At 38.0% G+C, this 21,546-nt stretch overlaps 1 protein-coding gene across 1 annotated transcript in view; it reads right to left on the reverse strand.

Moving 5' to 3' along the window:
- Positions 1-1,189: 1,189 nt before the first annotated feature.
- The window catches only part of LOC131078484 (uncharacterized), a 121,397-nt gene continuing 101,040 nt past the window's right edge, over positions 1,190-21,546 (reverse strand). The window contains exon 2 of the mRNA XM_058016190.2: positions 1,190-2,049. Coding sequence (XP_057872173.2) covers positions 1,566-2,049 — 484 coding nt within the window. The 3' untranslated portion in view covers positions 1,190-1,565. The remainder of the gene's footprint in view (positions 2,050-21,546) is intronic.

Raw genomic sequence — 21,546 nt, forward strand, 5'->3', positions numbered from 1 at the left:
TAAACATCAAATTTAGTGACATCCCCTCTTGGATAAGTTCTAAAAGTTAAATATCAAAAGAACAGGAAAAAAAAAAGTTCTCTCCCTGGAAAAATACAAGACCCAAGATTATTATGAAAACGCCTCCTAAAAGTTCATTTGAGAAGGGAGGATCTGAAGCAAGAATATTCTTTGGATTTTCCCTCAAAAATAAAGTTTACAAGGATAAAGAACTCTAAAAATTGGATCACACATCTCCCATACTCAGATTTAAGGAAGGAACTTAGCAAACCAACTAAATCTCAAGAGAAAACCGGAATATGACTCTTTGCTCTCTTATTATGATACACATCTGGAGAATAAATACTGCATGTTTGTGAGATTGCCTTGGCACTTTGGCATCGTTCTAACATGACAGGAATAGAGTAGTTCCAAAGACTCGAGCTGTTAAAAATGATTTTGCAATGTAGAAATATTTTAAAAACAAATAGCACAATTCATTTTGCACATTTCACTAATGCACATTAATGCTCATGCATGTGAGTGTGGTGCAAAGGTTAGCTTGTTGGTTGTTAAGCAAGTGATCCTGTGTCAAAGTCCCGTGGTAGATGTTGGTTCTTAGTGGAAAAAAGTTAGTCCTTGATGGACAAGGTGTTGTATTGTATGGGATGTGGACCCCATCAATAATCCCTCATTAATTATTCAAAAGAAACGAATGTCGATACTCAACAAAGGAACTCAACCCCTTATGTGACTGAGGTTTTGCATAACTTGGTAAGCCCACATTTTAGTGCCTGAGTCATAACTATTCTCAAACAAAATGAATAAATGAAGGCTGACCCAGTAGCCATTTATTTTTGAGCTAACCACAGTATGCTGCAAACGAGAAGGTATAGTTTGACTGACATTAATAGGAGTTTAATCTTCAATTTTTAAGCATCACAGATCTTCATATTTTGAATGTACATCATGCAAATACGACTTTGATTTTGGATGGCAAGAAAAACAGAAAAAAATTGTAAATAAAGATCATGGACAATACAGCTAGTTGCAGAGTTGAGAATTCATCATGTCATTTTTTGTTACAGCTTGAAACAAGAGAAAACCACCACTTATAATGCCTTCCAAAAGTTCAGGATTTAAATGTTTGCTGCTGTAAAAGTTTTACTAGTGTACCATGCGTATCTCATCATTTCATCAAAATGTGGAGTTGCCAAAGCTACTTGTCATCATGTCTGATGCAAGTTGGAATCTTTTCATGTTAAAATAGAATTTAACAGAAAAACTATTTCAAAATTTAACAATAATTTTATTTTAGAAGCTTGTGACTTTTCCTACATAACAAGTACAAAAATTTTCAGTATTTCTTTTCTTAGAAGCTAGTTGCAATGTCCACTAAAAACAAATATTTTTCACCGGTGGGTGCCTAAAATATTGTTGTAAAATGGTCATAAAATTTTGTCCTTAATTAAAAAGACATTACCAACTAATGCACAGCAACCTCTGATTTGTGCCTACTGAACTTCTGATTGAAAGAATTGAACTAAAAAACTGAACTGCCACAAGCTTCCAAGAATCAAGTTCCATCACCTGTATCTTTTCTCTGCTTTTTGTTTGGCAGTGTCTTTAAGTTTCTGATCATATCCTTCAATTGGTGGAGTCAAATAAGCCCGATGCCTATTCAGAGGAAACGGGGTAAAATCTGGAACAAGAGCAGCCTCTCTAAGATGAAGAGGAAGAGCTGCAATGGCTTCATTCTTCAATTTGAGCCTTATAGTTTCCTCAGCTTGTGTTTTCCTCAAATTCCTCATTTGCAACCTGCTGTACTCCTTTGCAAGACGATTGCCTTCCTCTACAGTAAGTTCAAAAGATGGGATTTCAATCTCATCTTTGTGGAAAAGACCTAATTTAACAACATCTAATTCTTCTCTCTCATCTGTAATGGCTTTTTCCTTCTTTTCCTGTTTTTTTTTCTCCTTTTCCATATCAAGTTCCCTCTGTCTTTGCTTGCTGATAAGACCCAATTTTTCCCTTTCCATTTCTCTAAGCCTGTCCTTCATTTTAAGGTACCTATCACAAAAAACTTTATGAGCTATTTATCACCAAATGGCTGATTTTATAAACAATTTCATTAAAACCCAGTTCTCCAAGAAATTTTACATACTAAGATCTTAATCTCGCACTACTCCAGCTATTTAGTATTTACAAGAAAAATAAGAAAAACAAGAGTGATTTTTTTTATGGCAGCACTTCATTAATTGGGATCCCATGTTTGCAACTTAAAAAGGAAAAATGTGTTTGTTCAAACTGTATAACACAATGTGCTGGTCATACTAGCATTCCATGTACACAGCAACAACATGGCATGGCAAAAAGGTGTTTGTTTTAACTGGCTTTTTCAATTACATGGGTTTAAAGTGGAATAACACAGAAAAACATAAGAAATTTAAAATGGGTATATTCACAAAAAATCAGACAATAAATTTTTTATTCTATTCCAAATACAATGCATAGATCACTTAAGCATTTCAAATGAGGCAAAACCGAATGATTTGTTTCTAAGGTGGTCAAGATTTGACACAAGCATTAGACTCTAAAGACTCAATTTAGGTATATAAATCAGACAGGATCCTAACCGAGGTTATCTGCAGTGGCAGCTGCAGTGTTTGTGTAAATTGTGATAATATGCTGTTGTTTTATTTCCCTACATTTTGCTCCTCTGTAACTATAATGGATAGTATACAGTGGGGATAGATGGAAAAGATCTAGAGAGGAAAAACATTGCACACGCCAAACTTGTACAGCCACCCAATATACATGAATCTGATGTTGTATGAGTCTGCAATAGACAACTATAGCAAAGAATAATTAACCTGTTGATGGTTGTTTTGTGAGACTTTCGAACACAGAATAAAATACACTAAGTACTCTATCCTCTCTTGAACAAGGAAACCTCAAATGCTAAAGATATGATCAACTGGAACTTGAAGATCCGATATAGCAATTTAGGTGATGCTTTCTTCCTAAATTAACTTAAACTTCTATCAAACAAAGATCAAAAGGATCAAGGTTAGGGAATCTAATCTAGGACCTATGAACAATGATAATAATGGATAGTACTTAGATAGACAAATTCCTTATGGAACTACTTTATACTTAACCAGAGATAGCTCACAATACCATAGAAAGAGTGCAATCTTCTAAGGATAGTGAAAGATTTTCATATTGTAAACATCCATTCAAATACCCAATACTGGTGCAATCCAACTGAATATCAACAATCGAACTATTGCCAAAATGAGGTTCAGACTAACCATACACTGCAATTTGCAATCAACAAACTATAAATGGTATGAATCAAGGAATTCATCAAATATCTTCACATTTCTCCATTAAAATCAAATAACTTCAACTAAATATTGAGAAGTAGAAACCATGCAAAATGTTGAAACTTCATACAAAGATCCACCATATCTTCAATGAAAATTATATATTGATTTCGACATAGTCCAGGCAACAATTTTTGATCTCCTACTACTACTACTGCTACTACTATTCACCATTCACCTTTACAAATGAAAAGGCCAAGCCTTTTATAGACTTTGAGTTACAAAATGAAGGGCACAGATTGATTCTAAATCAATGGCCAAGATAATTCAATGAAACCCTAAGTGGAGTTGGTTATAACTACCTGTTGATGTGTGTTTTATGCACATAACATTTCAGAATAAAATACCAAGGTAATTTACCCTCTCTTGAACAAAATCACCTTAGATGCTAAGGCTAAGATCAACTAAAATGATTCCAAGGTTTCTACATGTCAAGTCTTGATGAGTGGGTAACTCAATGGTCGATGTGAATTGTTGTGTTCACTTGGGGACTTACACAAATGTTCGAATTATCTTCTTTGATCATGAAATATGCGGAATAGGTATGCTGACAACTTAGGATTTAGCAATGTAGCTCTAGACTTAATTCTAACAAGACTTATTAAAAAAAGGGCAAAAGGAATAGGGTTCAGGAAATCTATTCTAATCCTAGGAATGTAGGAAATGATGAACAAATTTAGTGGAATCGAACTAGGCAAGGTCTCACAAACAGGTTTTGACACAAGCTCAGTGCAATCGTCTAAGGTATACTTATTGATTTTCAAACTATTACTATCACACATTGACACCATCCAAGTTGATGCTTGTCAAGGGAAGCATAATAATTGAAATTAAGCTTACTTAATTTTCCAGTTGACCACACAAGGCGCACTTACCAATAGCAAGAGGCTAGTGGTATGGATTAAGGATTCCACATAAATATACTCAACAAATCTTCCACTCAATCTAACAAACATGAAAACAAATTCTAATCTAAATTGGAGGAATTGAGAACCATGAATGCAAAAAAACAACATTTGAAGAGAAAAATCACCATCAAGTTGAACAATGATTTAGATTCAAATAGTTGCAGCAGATACCAACAATTCTACAAAAACTCTCCCTTACAAATGAGAGACAATGAGGTATATATAGAGTCTCATACAAAATGGATGGTCAAGATTAAAACTAAATCAAGGGCCAAGATCATGCCAACAAAACCCTAGAATTGCCCTAATTAGGGTTTACATCAAAAATGGTGCCACCAACATATGGCCCAATAAAAAGATACCTAGTCATCAAATAGAGAATCTTCTAGAAGATTCCTCCCTGCATCTCTCTCTCTCCTAGCATACTCCAAGAATCTGACTCCTCCATGGAAATGCTAGGTAAGGTATCCTGCTATAAATCAATCACGTCCAATGCATCTGAGCAAGCATCCAAAGTGCTCTCCCAATCTGGCATGAGCTTCTGCGAACTATGAACATGAATCAACAAAGAGACCAAATCATCCATCTGACTCTTCTTCAAAGAGTCCAATTGACAAAAATACATAAGTTTCATCTTGTCTCTTAATTCGGCTAAGTGTAAACCACTAGCATCACTAACATCAACACCCAATAACTCCTCTATCGAGGAAAGGATCTTCAACTGAATATCATGAATTGATCCTTCCATCTCTGCACAACTCAGTTGTGCGTTCTCATAAGCTGATTTCTTTATGGCCAATGAACAATACCAGCCATGGAAATCGTATCTATCTCCATTGTGCACAACATTCTCTCTTATCAATGCAGACTTGGGAATCCTCCTCAAAGCTCTAAGGCGTGGAATAGTCTTTTCCTGGATAGGCCTGAATTCTTCCCAAACTCTCTCCAAATACTGGATTCTAAACATGAGCCCTGTTGTCCTATCATATGCCTGGACAAACTAAGTAAGGAAATCATCTACCTGTTTTCTTGCACTTTCAATCCATTTCTCCACCTCCGAGAGTGTATCTCTCGCTGCCTCATAGTGTGAATGTAGTCCATGATCAACTGCAACAGGGGAAATAAGGGTGGGATTCTCACGCCTTATCCCTGCAATGTACTCTCTAAGTCTGATATTCTCTTCTTTGTACTTCTCCTTCTCTTCAATCTCTCTATCCAATCTCACACTAATCGCCCTAAGGTTATCACCAACTTCCTGAAATTCTTGGTCTCTTGTAGTACGGCCAAGGGCAACTAAAGTAATCTGGAAATCCATAAGAGTAGCAATTTCTGCCATCACACCTCCAATAGGAACAGCCACCTACGCAATCCGCATTCCTGTCTCATCTCTAGCTATGTGTGACAAAATCTTAGCTCTCTTAGGTTTTGGCTCCTTATTGCTCCTAGCTAAGTAGTCATCAATGTCATCAATAGGTTGTACCTCTATCATTTTCTTACTCTTCTCCATATTCTTCATCAACCAATCAGGAATAGCGGCCATCTCCATACCGTCATCAAGACACATCTCTCGATCAAGCCCTCTCAATGCTGAGATAACATTATCATCATCATTAGGATTGTTCTTGGTCAAATCATATACGTCATTTCCCAAACTAACTTCCAAAAGGACAGTAGGGGACCCTGGCTGATCATCATTCTCATTCGGTGGAGCAGATGTCGCAGTGGCATGTAAATCCTGAATATTCTCTGGTAGTATCACTATGTTGGAGCATTGTTGAGTCTCCTTGTTTTGTTCTATCATTTCAACTTCTTTGATTGATGAGACACTGAGAGGTGGTGAAGGAATGATAGGCGAAGGAATGGTAGTCTTTTGTTTCTTCTTCTTGACCTCCTCAATCTTCTTCCCTCTAGCCTTGACTTCTCCTAGTGTGTTCTTCCTTCGCTTGGGAGCTTGACTCTCCTCACCCGCATGAATCCCAACATCACTGATAGTCCTCTGATCATCTTCGGAAGCGGATTCCTCCTGTTTTATCTTTTCATTAGTGAAGGAAACACCCATATGAGCTAACTTATTCATCTGAATATCTACCAATGCTCGGGAGAAACTCAAGACCTCTCTCATCAATATCTTCAACTCTACTTCTTCTGACTCTGACCAATAAGGCAATAAGATCGCCTTCTTCATTTCATTTTCATACTGTGGATGCATATGATCTTTGTCATCTAACACCTGATCAGGAATGAGGAAAAGTCCACACTTCCTCATGAAATCCATTGACATCCTGGGCCACATTCATCTTTTCACTGCCTGCTCGTCCATCAGGTTGGCCCAATAATCTTCAATGTCTACCTTGTGGATGAACTTTTCTCCCCTGATCCTTCCAACTTTCTTATCTAGATCAAATCTTTCTCTTCTCTTGTATGTTGCAAATCGATAGAATGCAAGCTCCTCACTTGCAGTGTTGGCAGCTAGGGCGGACTGGCAAACCTCCAATGTCTTCCCAACTGAAATAGAGAATGTCATGTCTGTTCTGTGCTTCTCTTTCTGAATGGAACCAAACTCTAGAAGTTGTCTCGCCACTTCCAACAAGATCATTATGTTGGAAGGATACCTAGGAAGTTTGTAGGGTTCGGATTGAAATCCATGAATCCTAAGGTACGTGAAAGTGGGAAACTGAATATACCACTATCCATATTTCTTTATCAGCTCTGTTGCCTCCTTGGACAACCTCCTGTGGATTCCGCCTTGCAACATCTGCGTGATATACATTGTGAATACATCATTCACTCTCTTATAATCTTCAATTCTATACATGTTCAGCTGTGGATAGCACTCATAACTCCTAAATTGTCCTTGCCCATTCCCGACTTTACCTCTGCATATCAATCCTTTGTATGTAACAAATCGTGCAAGCAAGTACACCAAATAGGAAGTCATGGCGAATGACTTGGACCGCTCCACATTCCTCAGCTGAAAGTTCAGATTGTCACTTATGATTCTAGACCAATTTATTAATGTTCCTTTTAGACAATCCTGGATGAAATAGAACATCCATCCATCGTATATTGCACCCTGCGGCATCCCCATCACTCGGTTAAGTAGGAATACTAAATCACTGTATTCCTCTTTGAAATTTGTGCACATGAGTGTCTTGGGAGCCTTGGAATGATGAGGCCTAGGCTCGATCATCCACTCCTTATTCACCATGGTCTTACATGCATCCATCTTCTTCTTATATCAGTCTTCATATTCATCTTTAGTTACATCCTTCATGTCTGCTCCACGTGGAATTCCAAACACTTCAGCAATCGCATCCTCAGCAAGGTAGGCAATGACGACGCCCTTAGGAGTCTTGATCATTCGAGAGCAAGGATCATATCATCGTGCACACTCCAGGATAAGCTTGCTGCACTATATGGATTATGGAAATCTAGTGGCCTAGAAAATGCCACTCTTCATAATGTTCACATAGGCTAGGGAAGGAATCTAGCTTCCAATTCCGAACATCCATTGTCGCATCTGGTTCAAGTTCAAGAAATGCATGTTCGTATCCGTAATCTCCTTCCATCTGGATGACATCCTAGATTTTGGATAGAATCCAGTCTCAAGTATCTTCTGTTGTTCTCTCCTTTCCTTAAGTCTGGACTTCGACACCACACTTGTACGAAGCTTGAAGTTAGAACTTAAGAAAATATAATATTCTTAATAAAATTCCTGCTTCTTAATGATTTAGACTAATTAGGGTATGGAAATCAGGAAAATAATCCACACTCCAGGTAGATTTCAACAATTTAAATACAAAATGTGACAAGGTTAGGGTATGAAACCCTCATGAAATCAACACCTCCTTATACTTAGAAATTTTGTGCAAATTAAAGTGCAAAGGAGTATACCAGATCAACAATGACTAAGGAAGGGTGTGAAAGGTTGTGTTTTCACACACAATTATGTCTGAGGACACCTTCCGTCAACAATGGCTGCCAACAAATCTGAAGACAACCTACAACTAATACAAATTAACCTCTCAAAACATGTTGCAATCATTCAAAATATGCACAAATTTGATGAAAATCAATCTTGATGACAAAAGCAATCAAGCTCGGGAACATAGGTATGGCTGGTAAAAGTTAAGTTTTCTGAGGACAAGCAGCCAATGATGAAGTTGCAGACCTGTGACAGCCCTCAAATGGTCTGAGGATTGACTGAAAAAGATCCCCAAAATGCCTCCAAGTGTAAATCACCGAAGTTGTGGTTGGCTGATCAATAAAGTATAAGTCTGAAAATCGATGATCAGCCAACAATGGAGATTGCACCAGCTGTAGCAATGGCGTCAAGACTCAGATCTGCACTAATCACAGCAAGTGGGAAAAATGGCGGCCACCAAACATGTCGGGAATCCACCAAAAAATGGCACCAAACACTTGCAAAACAAAATCGTATTTCTCCAACTATGGCGCCAAATGCACAAGTCTGAAAATGTCTTCAAGTCCACTTCGATCTGCCAAATTACGTCTGAGATCAGCAAGCAAGAATGGCAGCATCAAGGAAAATCGCCAAAGTTGGAAGTGGAAACCCCAAACACAAAAAATCGCCCCCCTAGCAAAATCGCTACCTCATAAAAAATGGCGCTATCCTCAAAATCATGGTATAAATGGCATCAATGGCAGCCACCAAACATGTTGCCAAAGCTGAAAAAAAATGGAGGAAAATGATAGTCTTCAATCAATCACCCCACTTGGACACTTTATCAAAAATCACCAACTAGAGAGAAAATCGCCCTTGCATGGATATACTTGGCAAACTCAATAATAAAATAATGTTGGATCTCTCCCTTTTGAACTTGCTTTCACCATCAACTCTCACCACACAAGCAATGTGGGATAAAAATACTGGTTCTTATACTTGCCTGGTAAAAACTGATTTGCTTCTAGAAGGTTGAAAACATTAAATGCTCATTGCAAATCATTAATTGTTTTTTATTTTTTAAATAATCGTTGTTTTTCATTTAAAAAACAATTAAATGGGGCTTACTTTATTAAAATATTTCAATTAAAATCAAAATAGGCCAATTGGGAAAATCGATTTGGGTAAGGATTTTATTAAAATCATTAAAAATTGTCAAAATCCCTCCCTTGAGGGAAAATCGATCCCTGTAGGGATAAAATTCCCTAACGAAATTCATCAAACGTGCACAAAATGGGGTCTAGGGGAAAATCGATCTAGGTAAGTGTTGATGTGTCTTTTATACACGATCAAACACAAAATAAAATACCCATAGGCATCTTATCCTCTCTTGAACAAAGTTTCCTCAAATGCTGAAGATTTTGCCTAAGGATCAATCGAGGCAACTCCAAGGTTCTGGTACATAGGTTCTCTACGTGTGGATAAGCACCAGTGTTCGTTGTGTATGTTGTTTCATCAAGGGGCCTTACGTACTTTCTATGAAAGCTGGTTCTTGCAACTACTTGACCAATGAGGAACTAGATTTTCCAAATACTAACCGATGTTTCAAAAAAAGGACAAAAGATAAGGGATTAGGGAAGACTATGCTAAACTAGGCCTATGAATGACTAAATGGAGGGCAATCTTAGTGAAACTCTACCAATTTCAATATTGCCATAGAACAACAACTCTACTAGAATCAGTGCGATCTTCTAAGGGAATTCAAAGATTTTCAAATCATTCATGAACATAGATACTATCAATAGGATACATATCAATACTCAAGTAATGATTGAACCCTAAACAATTTCAATATCTCCAGTTGACCACACAGGGAACACTTACAATTAGTAAGAGGCTAGTGGTTTGGACTATGAGCTTCACAATAGTTCATACTTCATACACATTTCATCATTCAATCTAACTTTAACATCTAAATATTATCTTCAATAAAGTGATTAAAGAAGATAAACAACCATGTAAGAAGCCACGAAGATTGCAATAAAACACCATAACTTCAATGTTTCATTAATCTCATAGCAAAATATAACAACAATTGCTCAACTTTCTCTCTTCACCAAATTTGCACTCTCTATGAATAACTACTAGTTCTCTGCTAAAATAACATTAACCTTACAAATGAAATGAGTGAGAGCTTATATAGCATTCTCAAATACAATGAATGGCCCAGATTTAAAGAAGATCAAGGGCTGAGATTTTGACACCTAAACCCTAATTAGGGTTTGTTACAAAAATAACCCTATTTAGATAAGCACTATCATAACATAGCAAATAGAAATTGGCACGAATAACGAGGAAGCATCCTCCAATAGGGATTGAATTGCCACATCATTTCATAACAACTTTTCATCTAGAATTTTGTTCCCTTTTCCTTGTTCCTTTTTGGCATACTCAATGAATCTGGACGTACTCCCTTCAATCTCTGCAATGGGAATCTCAAGCAGGTTCTTCATTCATTCCTCCAAGTGAAGGACCTCATCAAAGGCCGCAAGAAGAGTCATCTCCCATCCATGCTCCAGCTCTTTTGTTCTCTCAATCAGGAACATAGTAGTATACATCTGATCTCGCTACTTTTTTGTGATCATGTTGTCCTCTTTACAAAAGATTACCTTGATCCTGTCCTCCAACTCTTGGATATCCACATCTGTTTCAATCTCTATCCTCCTATCAAGGATCGCACATAGTAAATCAAACACCTTATCCTAAATAGGATGGATAGTGTCCTCAACTTGGCTGCACCTACTATTGATGTCCTTGAATAGAACCTCCTTCATTTGGAGCAAAGTTGACCATTGTAGGAAATTATGAGTTCCACCATCAACTATCCTTTCTTGTGCTAAAACCTGTCTTGATGTCTTCCTTACTATTTGGAGCACTGGGATGGTAATATCTCTAGTGTAAGTGAATGCATTGGCAATTACCACTATATTATGAATGATCTCAAGGACTTGGATGGCCCTATGGATTGTTTTCATCATTCTTCCAACAAATTCCTTGGCTACCATGTAGGATCTATCAATCCATGTATCCATGAGTTGGGCTGAGTTCTTCATTTTTCTACCTGATTTATTGACTCAAGAGGGATGCCTGCAAGGGTGAGACTACTTGATCCTGTCGCCCTAATGGCTCATTAAGTTGGCTAAAATAATTCCTCCAAGCATTAATCTCCCTTTCCAACCTTTTCTTCTTTTCTATTTCTTCTTTTAGCTTATCATTGATTGCCCTTACTGAATCAGTCGCATCTTCCATGGCTTGCTCGGAGGTAAGTGGACCAAGATCAAATGTCTCCGAATCATATTCTTCTACCACGATCTCATCATCATACTTGTCCACCGTTGGTGTAGCTATCTGTATCTTCCTAGAGCCTGTATCATCTCTGATCACCTTAGATATCTTTGTAGCTTTCCTCTTTTCAATCCCCTCTTGAGACTTGCTTAGAAGACTTTCCAAATCAAATACTTGCTCCTCTTCTTCAACTACAACTTCCCTTGTAAGTCTCTCTCTAAGCCAATCTGGAATGGAAGCTTTTCCTTCTTTTACTTGCATTTCCTCGGGCAATGGTCGCTCGCCTCTAAAAGGAGATGTCGCTTCATCATCATTTTCTTGTTGTTGTTCATTATCACAAACTTGGAGAGGAAGAGAATGACTTGATGATTGTTGAGGTGTCTTCCTTTTGTCCTGTCTATCATCCTGCACTGTGGACTTCATGGATTCATCTATCTCATATACTTTTTCCCTTTGATCCTCTCCTTGACCTATCTCCTTTTCATGTCTGGAAGAAGCACTAGGAGGACGATCAAGATTTACTCTTTGCTTCTTCTTGGATGATTGTCCTTTCTCAGGTCCCTCCTTTCTCTTCGATCCCTTGGAATGAGAAGTGTTCTCACTTGCACTCGTCTCTCCTTCTTTTGTTCTTGTTTCCAAGCTGAATGTCATAGCTATGTTTTGTTCTTTCAACTTTTGATGTTGGACATCCACCCATCTACGAGTGCAACTCAGGACCGGGCTCATTAGTAGCCTTAAGTTTGTGACCTCTTGCTCATCCCAATTGATTTTCACTTCTTTGTCTTCTTTTTCATAGGAAGATTGAAGATATCTGCCACTGTCTTGTGCCTGATCTGCCACTATAGATCTTACATTTCCTGATGAGATCGAGGGATAATCGAGAGTGCATCTTTTTCTTTACTTCTACATCATCCTGAACATTCATCCAAAAGTCTTCTACTTGAAATACATGTTTGTACTTCTTCCCAGCCGTTTCTTCCACATAACCATAAGGATCAAAATTATCTCTTGAAGCAAAAGATGTGAATGAGTAGAGAGATAGCTCCTTTTCTGCATCTTCAGCTGCTTGAAAGTTAGAACAAAGTTCAATTGAATTTCCAAGTGAAATAGGTATAGGGATACCATTCCCATGCTTATGCCTTAGCACATGCTGCCAACTGTCGAGTCACCTCAAGAAGCACTATCCTATCCGTAGGGTACCTTGGTAACATATATTGAGGTGAAGGACATCCATGAATTCTGATGTAGGTGAATTTAGGAAATCGAATGAACCATGCACCATGTTTCATCACAAGCTCTTGTGCTTCTAGAGACAGTCGTTGATGAATTCCTCCTTGTAATGTCCTGGTGATATGCATTGTGAAAGTATCATTGACTATCTTGTAGTACTTATTAGGTGGATGATGTAATTGGGCATAGGAATCACATACTCTTATCTCTCCGGGCCCTCTCCCAACAATGCCTCTGTGTGGTAGTCCCGCATACTCATAACATCTGGCTAAAGAATATATGACATATGAGCTCATGTGGAATGATTTAGTAGGGACTAACCTCCTCAACTACACATCTAGGCTATTACTGGTAATTTTGGCCTAGTTGAACATCCCTTTCCCTTGTATGATCACTTGTATAAAGAAAAACATTCACTTGTCAAAAAATAAGGCTTGAGAGGCACCCACAACTCGATTAAGCATGGTTATCAAGTCCCTGAATTCTTCTTGGAAATCAATTCTGTGAGGTACATTGGGTATCTTATTCAAGCGAGGCCTACTCTTGAGCAACCAATTCTTATTGACAAAATTCAGACAAGTATCAGGATCATCTTCGTAGATAGACTTGGCTCCTTCTAGGCTCTTGTAAATCATATCTCTCTGCTCTGGAAGATGAAAAGCTTCACTTATAGCTCCCTCTGAGAGATAGGCGAGGACAGTCCCATCCTTGGCCACAAATGTCCTTGAATGCAAATTATAGTGCTTGGCACATTCGATCATTAGCTCATGACCCCTGATTGCGGAAGGGAAACCTGCTGCTTTGATGATTCCACTCTCAATTATCTTCTTGGCTATGCGTGATGGCTTGCCGATGTAGGGTGCTTCTCGAAACTTCTTCACATTGAAGTTTCCTAGGTTGGTGTCTCCGACATTGCTCCACTTAGACGTGATCCTCGTATCCAAGTCTTCACTCCTTTGATCTTCTTTGATTAGAGCTTGTCAAGTAGTGGATCCACTCGCCTTGGGGGCTGCCATTTATCACCTATATAGATAGCTTAAGTTAGGGTTTTAAAGGGATAGGTCACAAGGATGATCAATTCAAGACCTTAAAATAGCAACTATGCCTACTATGAACCTCAATTTGAAAATGAAAGAATAAGCTTTGAAATTACAAATTTCCAAATTGAAATTACAAATGAATCAATCTAAACCATGAAGACCTAACTTCACAAAAATAATCTTTATTGAACTAAATCAGACCACCATCAAAATTCTGACATTGTGCATACCTGAAACTTGATCTTGAACTTTGAAAGAAATGAACCTAAAAAGAGGGGTAAATAATGTCTTGCTATTGAATTCACCTCCTTCCTAAGTGATGCTCTAAAAAGTTGCTCCCTTAAAAGATCCAGGTCTGCACCTCAAGGAAATCAAATTCACCTTAGAAGGATCGCTGATCTTCAAGTTCGCCCTTTAGAGAATCAGGCCTGAGATTCAAAGTGTTGAATCTGTCTGACTTTTGCCTTCTCAATCACCAATCTGTCCAATGAATCTGCCTCTGAAATTCTTCTTGACGAATTGAGCTGCTGTAATTCGCTCTCTTTATGATTTCGCCTTTTGAAGATTGTTGTTTTGCACTTGCCAAATCTGAAATTCATCTTCTAACTGCTAAAATTCACTCTTCACATCTGCTCTAAAGTTCGCCTTACAGAAAATATGTTTGAATGAATGATGAGTGATCAAGGATCAACTCTCCTTTATAGCCTTCATGCGGAGATGTACTTCCTAGATGAAAACCGACTTGAATAAAATCAAATGTATTTTCCTTCAACCTGGCCGACTTTTCATTAAAATTTGAAATTTGTTTTGGCGCTAAAGGAATAAGTAGTTGTGTTAAGGTATCAATACTTTTAGCCAACTCACATAACATTCTCTCCAATTCTATGATTGCTAATGCAAAGCACGTTGTTCTTCACTTGATTTCGCTCTTGTACCTTCAAGAGGTACATGCTTCTAACACTAGGTCGATCCTGCACCTTTGGAAGGGTCAGGAGCGAATTTGGGAGATGCTGAAGTTTTATCACAAGTTTGATGAACGCGCTCTTAGCTCTTGTGATCTTTAGGATGTTTGAACTCTTAAAGTCACCTTGAAGAAGACTTTTAACACATCTTCATTAGCATATCACTCTCCTTCAAGACATTTCGCTCTGGTACCTTTGGTAGGTACAGGACCCTCTGATGAAATTCGCTCCTGTACCTTTGGAAGGGTCAGGAGCGAACTAGGCAATTTCACTTAATTCCCTTATCATCACTCATTCTCCAAGGCTTTAGACTTCATAATTGTGTCCCCTTGAGGCATAGATAAGTCTTTTTTTTAAACCCTAGAAAGGAGCTTGGGAGGAAGAATCCATCTAACTTATGAGCTATTCATGTGGTATAGAGAAATTCGCTCCTATACCTTTGGAAGGGTCAGGAGCGAATTTGGCTATTTGCCCAATTCTTCCTTCAACTTGCTCAAAGCTTCATCTCTCAATCTTTCCTCCATCAACCATCAAGTCATAGGCCTCCGAAATTGCTTAGGAATAGGGTCGTTCAAGTACCAAGGCAAGGTATAAGGTCTTTTGAAGGAGTTCGCTCCTGTACCTTTGGAAGGGTCAAGGGCGAATTTCCTCCTCTAGGCTCAATTCATACTTTTTCTCATAGCTTCGTCTTGGTCTTGACTTTTAATCCTTTTCTTTCCATACTCAAGCCAATTTGCTCTCACTAATGTTCACAATAACAACCATTCAATGTCTTTGATGAGGAATTAGGTCGTTTGAAGGATTTCGCTCTTGTACCTTTGGAAGGGTCAGGAGCGAATTTCTTCCTTTAGCTCTCATTTCTTTCATTCCACCTTAGACTTGTCTTTCCACTCCTTCTCTCATCAAGATCATGCTAATTTGCCCTCAAATCTGCTCCAAGCGGGATTCATTCAATGTCTTCGGTGAAGTATTAGGTCTTCTCAAGAATTTCGCTTTGGTACCTTTGGAAGGTACAGGACCCTCTAATGAAATTCGCTCCTGTACCTTTGGAAGGGTCAGGAGCAAATTTGGCAATTATGCTCAAATTCCTAACATTTTCATCAATTCGCTTTGTTTTAGCTCATTCCAAAGGCATGTATGAATCAAGTCTCCTTCACTTAAGGCATACAATCATGAATTTAGTCCAAATAATGGGCAAGAAGGTGCTCTTTAGAGAAATTTGCTCCTGTACCTTTGGAAGGGTCAGGAGTGAATTTGACCTTTGAGTCAAATTCCTTACTTCTTGTGGTCAAAGGGTCATTCTAACGGTGTGTCTAAGCTATTTCCACCCTAAATCAACGCTTTCGAGCATAGGTTTGATCCAAATTAGAGGCACAAAGGAGGCTTCAAGAAAATTCGCTCCTGTACCTTTGGAAGGGTCAGGAGCGAATTTGGCTTTAGGGCTCAAATTCCTCTCATTTCATTGCTCAACTTCCTATCAACTCACCTTCAAAGGCATGGATAGATCATTTTTCATTCAATGAAGGCCTAGAAGCGTGAGTTTGGATCCAAGTAAGAGGTAAAAGGGGATTTTAGGGAAATTCGCTCCTGTACCTTTGGTGAGGAGCAAATTTGATCTTTTGGCTCAAATTCCCCTCTTCCTCATCAAATCTTCAAGTTCAAGAGTGCTTAAATTGGTTTTCAAAGGTGAATTCAAGTTGATCTTCCTCTAATCCAAGTCTCAAAGTGAGATTTTTGTCCAAAATAGGAGTCAAGAGGGAGTCTTGGGAGATTACGCTCCTGTACCCTTGAAAGGATCAAGAGCGAATTTGACATTTAAGTTCAACCTCTCAACTCTCTCAAATTTTCAAGCTTAGCTCTCATGGTCTTGCTCCTCCACAGGGGGAATGAGTTAAGTTTGCATCAAAGACGATCTTTAAGTGCAAGAAATCATTCAAATTACGCAATGATCTGCTTCTTAAGAAATTCGCTCCTGACCCTTTGGAAGGGTCAGGAGCAAATTTAACCTTTCAATCAACTTGCCCTTGCTAGCCCTCATCCTTTGTGCCTACACTTTGATCATTGCTTGATCTTATCAATTCAAACTCCACAGAAGACCCTTGACAATACTCTTGGCCTAGCAACTTACAACTTGACCCATATCCTTGACTCATCTAGACTCAAACTCTAAAGACTTGCTTTACAAATAAACATTCCTCGACCCTCAAAGGCAAGGTCTTGCTAAAATTCACATCAGGGCTCTAGGCATAGAACTATGACTTCCCTATTCTTAGGCCAGACTTGGCCCTAAAAGGAACCCTAGGGACAATTATGAGGCAAGCTCCTCAAAAGAAACCCCAATTTACCTAACCTAGGCCATCACTAACTCACTCAAAACACTTAATAAGCAGAGAAAAGCCAAGCAAAGAGAAAGCAAGACCTAAAAAAGAGAGGGGTCCCCATTTCGATGGGGCGATGTGTGAGATGGTCACAACAGTAAGGAATGAAAATTCCACTTAAAATTACGTCATTCACACAAAAATACCCCTCTGGTGGAAAAACGACCCCAGTTTGGATGAATATCTGGACTCAAAACATTAAAAATCTCTCTCAATAGAAAATCACCTTGAGTCAGGAATGAGACTCTGCACAAAAATCCTCAAAAAACTTGTCACAAAGGTCTGGTGGAAAATCGACCCAGTTGTGGAATTAATACAAACGTCATCCAAAACCTCATCCATACTCCCCGATGGAAAAACGTGGGTAGTCCGGATAAATCCTAACACTTAGTCAAAATTTGATGCATCCAGGGGAAAATCGACCCTAGTGTGGATTCACAGTGGTGGAAAAATGAGGCAAGTATGGATTTCAAGGGAAATCCATGTCTAGTCTGGATTTTGAGTGGGGAAAATCATGGGTAGTCAGGAATATGAGGGGAGAAGCACCTCTAGTATGGAATTTTGACCTTTTAACCCTTTAAAATATGGATTTTCATCTGGAAAATGATGATTTTTCCACTCAGAATCACTAGGAAACTTCAAAACTCAATAAAACTCAACTGGACTTAGGCAAATTTACCAAAAGTTTGAGCGAAACATAAGGAAACCTATCGGGATAAAGTGCAAAATCAACTTGAATAACTTCCTAGGAGCAAGAAAACAACTCCAAAAGGTCTTGAAACACCTTAGCACTTTAAAATCACCGACGTGGACATTCAAAAACACATTAATGCTCAAAAGGGGTCTACACTTAGACAAAACTAGGATCGTTTAAAATCTCAACTTTCACGTGCTTAATCCTATAACTTCAAAAACCCTAAACGACACTAGGCATGATCAGAACTCCGAGATTTGGGTGCAGAAAACACAAAATTGCCCACTAAGCTGCCAAAACCCTAACCTAAACGCGCGGAAAGCAGAAGAGGGGGTCCCCGTTAGTAAATGGGGCAATGTGTGAAAAGGTCACAACACTACCACCTCATACATTTATTGCCATCCAAAGATAAAATTGGAAGTCTTTGAATACATATCCTTTTAGAGAAAGGACCAATGAGAAAAAAGGTTGTAATATCTTATTTAATGCCTCCTACACATCCATCTCCTCTTCTTTGGATGAGTCGAGTTCGATGAATTTGGACATGTTGACCTTGAATTGTTTGATTGGTGGAGATAAGTAGGTGCCACCTCAACTCTTGCATGTCTTGTAAACTTTCTTCTTTCTTCATCCTTGTTTCAACTTCATTTCTATATCATCATAAAGAAGCCACTGCATCTTCGCCTCATGAGTTTCTAAATTTGATTAACTCTTCTGAAACTTCAAAATGCTCTCCTTGATCATTTCTTTCACCATCCTTCACGACAATCCTTGACCTTATCTTCCCTCACGTTGTTAAGTCCTCCTCCTTTATTCACCATCATTTCATGCAATCATTCCTAAAAAGAGAGAAAGTTCATGAATCTCAATTGTGAATGAAAATAAAATACAAGAAAATTGTGATAGGAAAATGAAAGTTAAAAATCTTTGTATTCTAAATTCATTTTCATAAAAATTAATTTTCAAAGGAAAATTGTGAAACAAAAGGTGTCTTAAAAGAACAAACTCATTTGAATTTGCATAATATTGTCAAGAATGCTTCACAAAATGCTTCACAAACCCTTATTTTCACCTTTTGGATAAAATTTTCCAGAAAATTAATCTTCACGACCTCCGATTTTTCTTCCAACAATCTGGAAATTCACACTCTTCACTTGGAAAATTCTGAAGTGATGTTAAAAATCTGGAAATGCTCAAATTTATTAGGAAATTCGCTCAGATCTGCATATGAACAACTTGTATTTCCTTTTAAATTCATCTCCTTTCTACTGACAGCAGCAACATGAATCTCTTGTGGAAATTGATTTCAAACAATTTTACTTCAAATTTTAAAGTGTTTTCTCTTGTTTTGAAACCTGGATCTGCTCAATTTGTGAAGAGATACATTCAGGTCTGCACATAAAGTTCTTGAATTTTCCGCAAGAATCACTTCTCTTTTAAGTCTTTTAAATACAGATCATTTATCTCCTTCAACACTTGCTTGGATCTGATTTCTCGTCCAAATTCATACCTATCTGTTGCCAATGATCCACTTCTGCTCTTCTCGCTCCTGAATTCACTCCTTTTATTCTTCTTTGAATTGATTTAAATTGTTGTGAAAAAGATTCTCCTTGTCTCTCTTTTATATAGGCACTTGAAGGTGATTACACCTCCTTTGCAAAGGGCCAGCCTAGTTAGCATTTTCCTTGTTTTTTCAAATTGCAACACAAACTTATCCAAGTCGTCCCTTTCATTTAAACCTTTTGCATTGTTAAAAAATAAATTTTGGGAGGGAAATTTATTGATTTTTTAACCAGGTCAGCCTCCTTCAAACTTAATTTCACCCAACTAGCATGATATAAATATAAGGTGAGTGCTCACATTCTTGGAATTCAATTCATGCGTGGAAATTTGACTTAGGCCTACATTTAATCCATGCGAATTTTTCCCTAGACCTGGATTTTAAACCAGAAATTAGAGGTGTGCAAGCATTTCCAAGCGGAAATCACACCTTGTGTTGCATTTTCCAGCAAAATTTCACTAGGGTCTTGCATTTAATGGCAGAAATTGTACAGTGTCCAACAATTTTAAGCGGAGTTTAAGGGTTATGCAACAATTTGGAGTGAAATTTCAAAATTATCTTGCAAGGTTGAGCGGAATTTCAAAGGGGTCCTACAATGTTGGGTGAAAATGCAAGATTGCTTTGCATTGTAGGGCAGAAATGCAAGGGTGCTTTGCACAATTGTTGAGAGGGGATTCTAGGTTGTGCAACATTTTTTATCGGAAATGCAAGGATTTCAACATTTTAAATCAGAAATTGCAAGGATTTCAACATTTTGAATCGGAAATTGCAAGGTTGCTTAACAATTCCAAAAGGAGTTCCAAGGTCTTTCAACAATTGCAAGCGAAAATTAACATTATACTTGCAATTTCAAGTGACAACTCACTTAGGTTTTACATTTTTCAACAAAGTTGCAAAGTGGCCTTACAATTGAGGCGTAGTTGTATGTGATACTTGCAATTCCACTATTCCTAGTGGAATTGCATGGCAATCTTATATTTTAATTAAAACTTCACTTTTTACTTGCAAATTTGCAAAAATGTATCTCATGAATTTCGGAATTCATTGCAAATTTAAATGAGTTCTTTCTTCCTTCCACGCTGCTTTTACACTATTGTTTTTTCACAATTAAACTTCAAACTTTGCATTGATTTTCATTGACTTACTCTTAGACCTGGCAAAACAAAACCCTTCTCATTCTAAGGCCAGAGACTACAAAACCATTCATCAAACCTAAACTAAACAAAGCAAAACACTAAGCTATCAAGTAAAAAAGAGGGGTCCCCATTTGTGATGGGGTGTGTGTGTTTACAACACAAAATAAACTAACTTCAATGAAAGATCCCTGATAGATCTTTGCTGTTAACCTGCTGTAATTTTTTTATTTTTAATTTTGTTTTCCTGTTTATTTAAGTTTTTCTTACAGAACTAGACAGAAGTGCAGAAAGGGTTGTTTGTTTTTGTGTTTTTGATTGTTTAATAGCATAGGAAGGAATAGATAACAGCAAATATGAAGCAATACTGAAATAAATGAGGTATACAGCAAAAGTCAGAATTATTGCAAATCGTACCAGGCAGATTTGTCTGAATTACAAAGCCAAACAATGAATCCAATGTATTTCCCAAGCTCTCATACAAATTCAAAGTCAAACTGGAAGATGAAGAATGTTCTCCAACCCCACATACACTGGAAGTGAATACAAGCAATACCCTATACACCACGTGGTGTATTTGCTGCAAATGGCATTCCTCCAGCTGCAATGAACCACGTCTCCACTGGAAAGATGGTAGGCCACGCTGAAACCCTACTGAGAATTGATGCCTCTGTCCTTAATCACCACACACAATGCCTTATAAGTCCGGTGCCAAAGATTGCTGAGGGCTACGTCCCAGCCAATCCTAATCCTGGGGTTTGCGTCCCAGTCTAGAAATCGCTCTCCAGAGCAAATTCATACAAGTTGTCAAATATGCAAAAGATGATGATAGAATGAAGCTCCTATCCCCTTATAACCCCTCTCAATTGCAAATCGAACCCTAATTGTCTCCAAGTGGCATGGTCTAGTGGAAATGTTATAATTTCTTATTTTAAAGTGGTCATGTTACTAGAAAATGACCTTTTTCCTCATAGACAGAAATCCGCTCACTGAATTGCCCTGAGACCAAAGAGAAAGATTTAA

Source organism: Cryptomeria japonica, chromosome 7 (assembly GCF_030272615.1).
Source record: "Cryptomeria japonica chromosome 7, Sugi_1.0, whole genome shotgun sequence".
NCBI classification, from domain to species: Eukaryota; Viridiplantae; Streptophyta; class Pinopsida; order Cupressales; family Cupressaceae; genus Cryptomeria; species Cryptomeria japonica.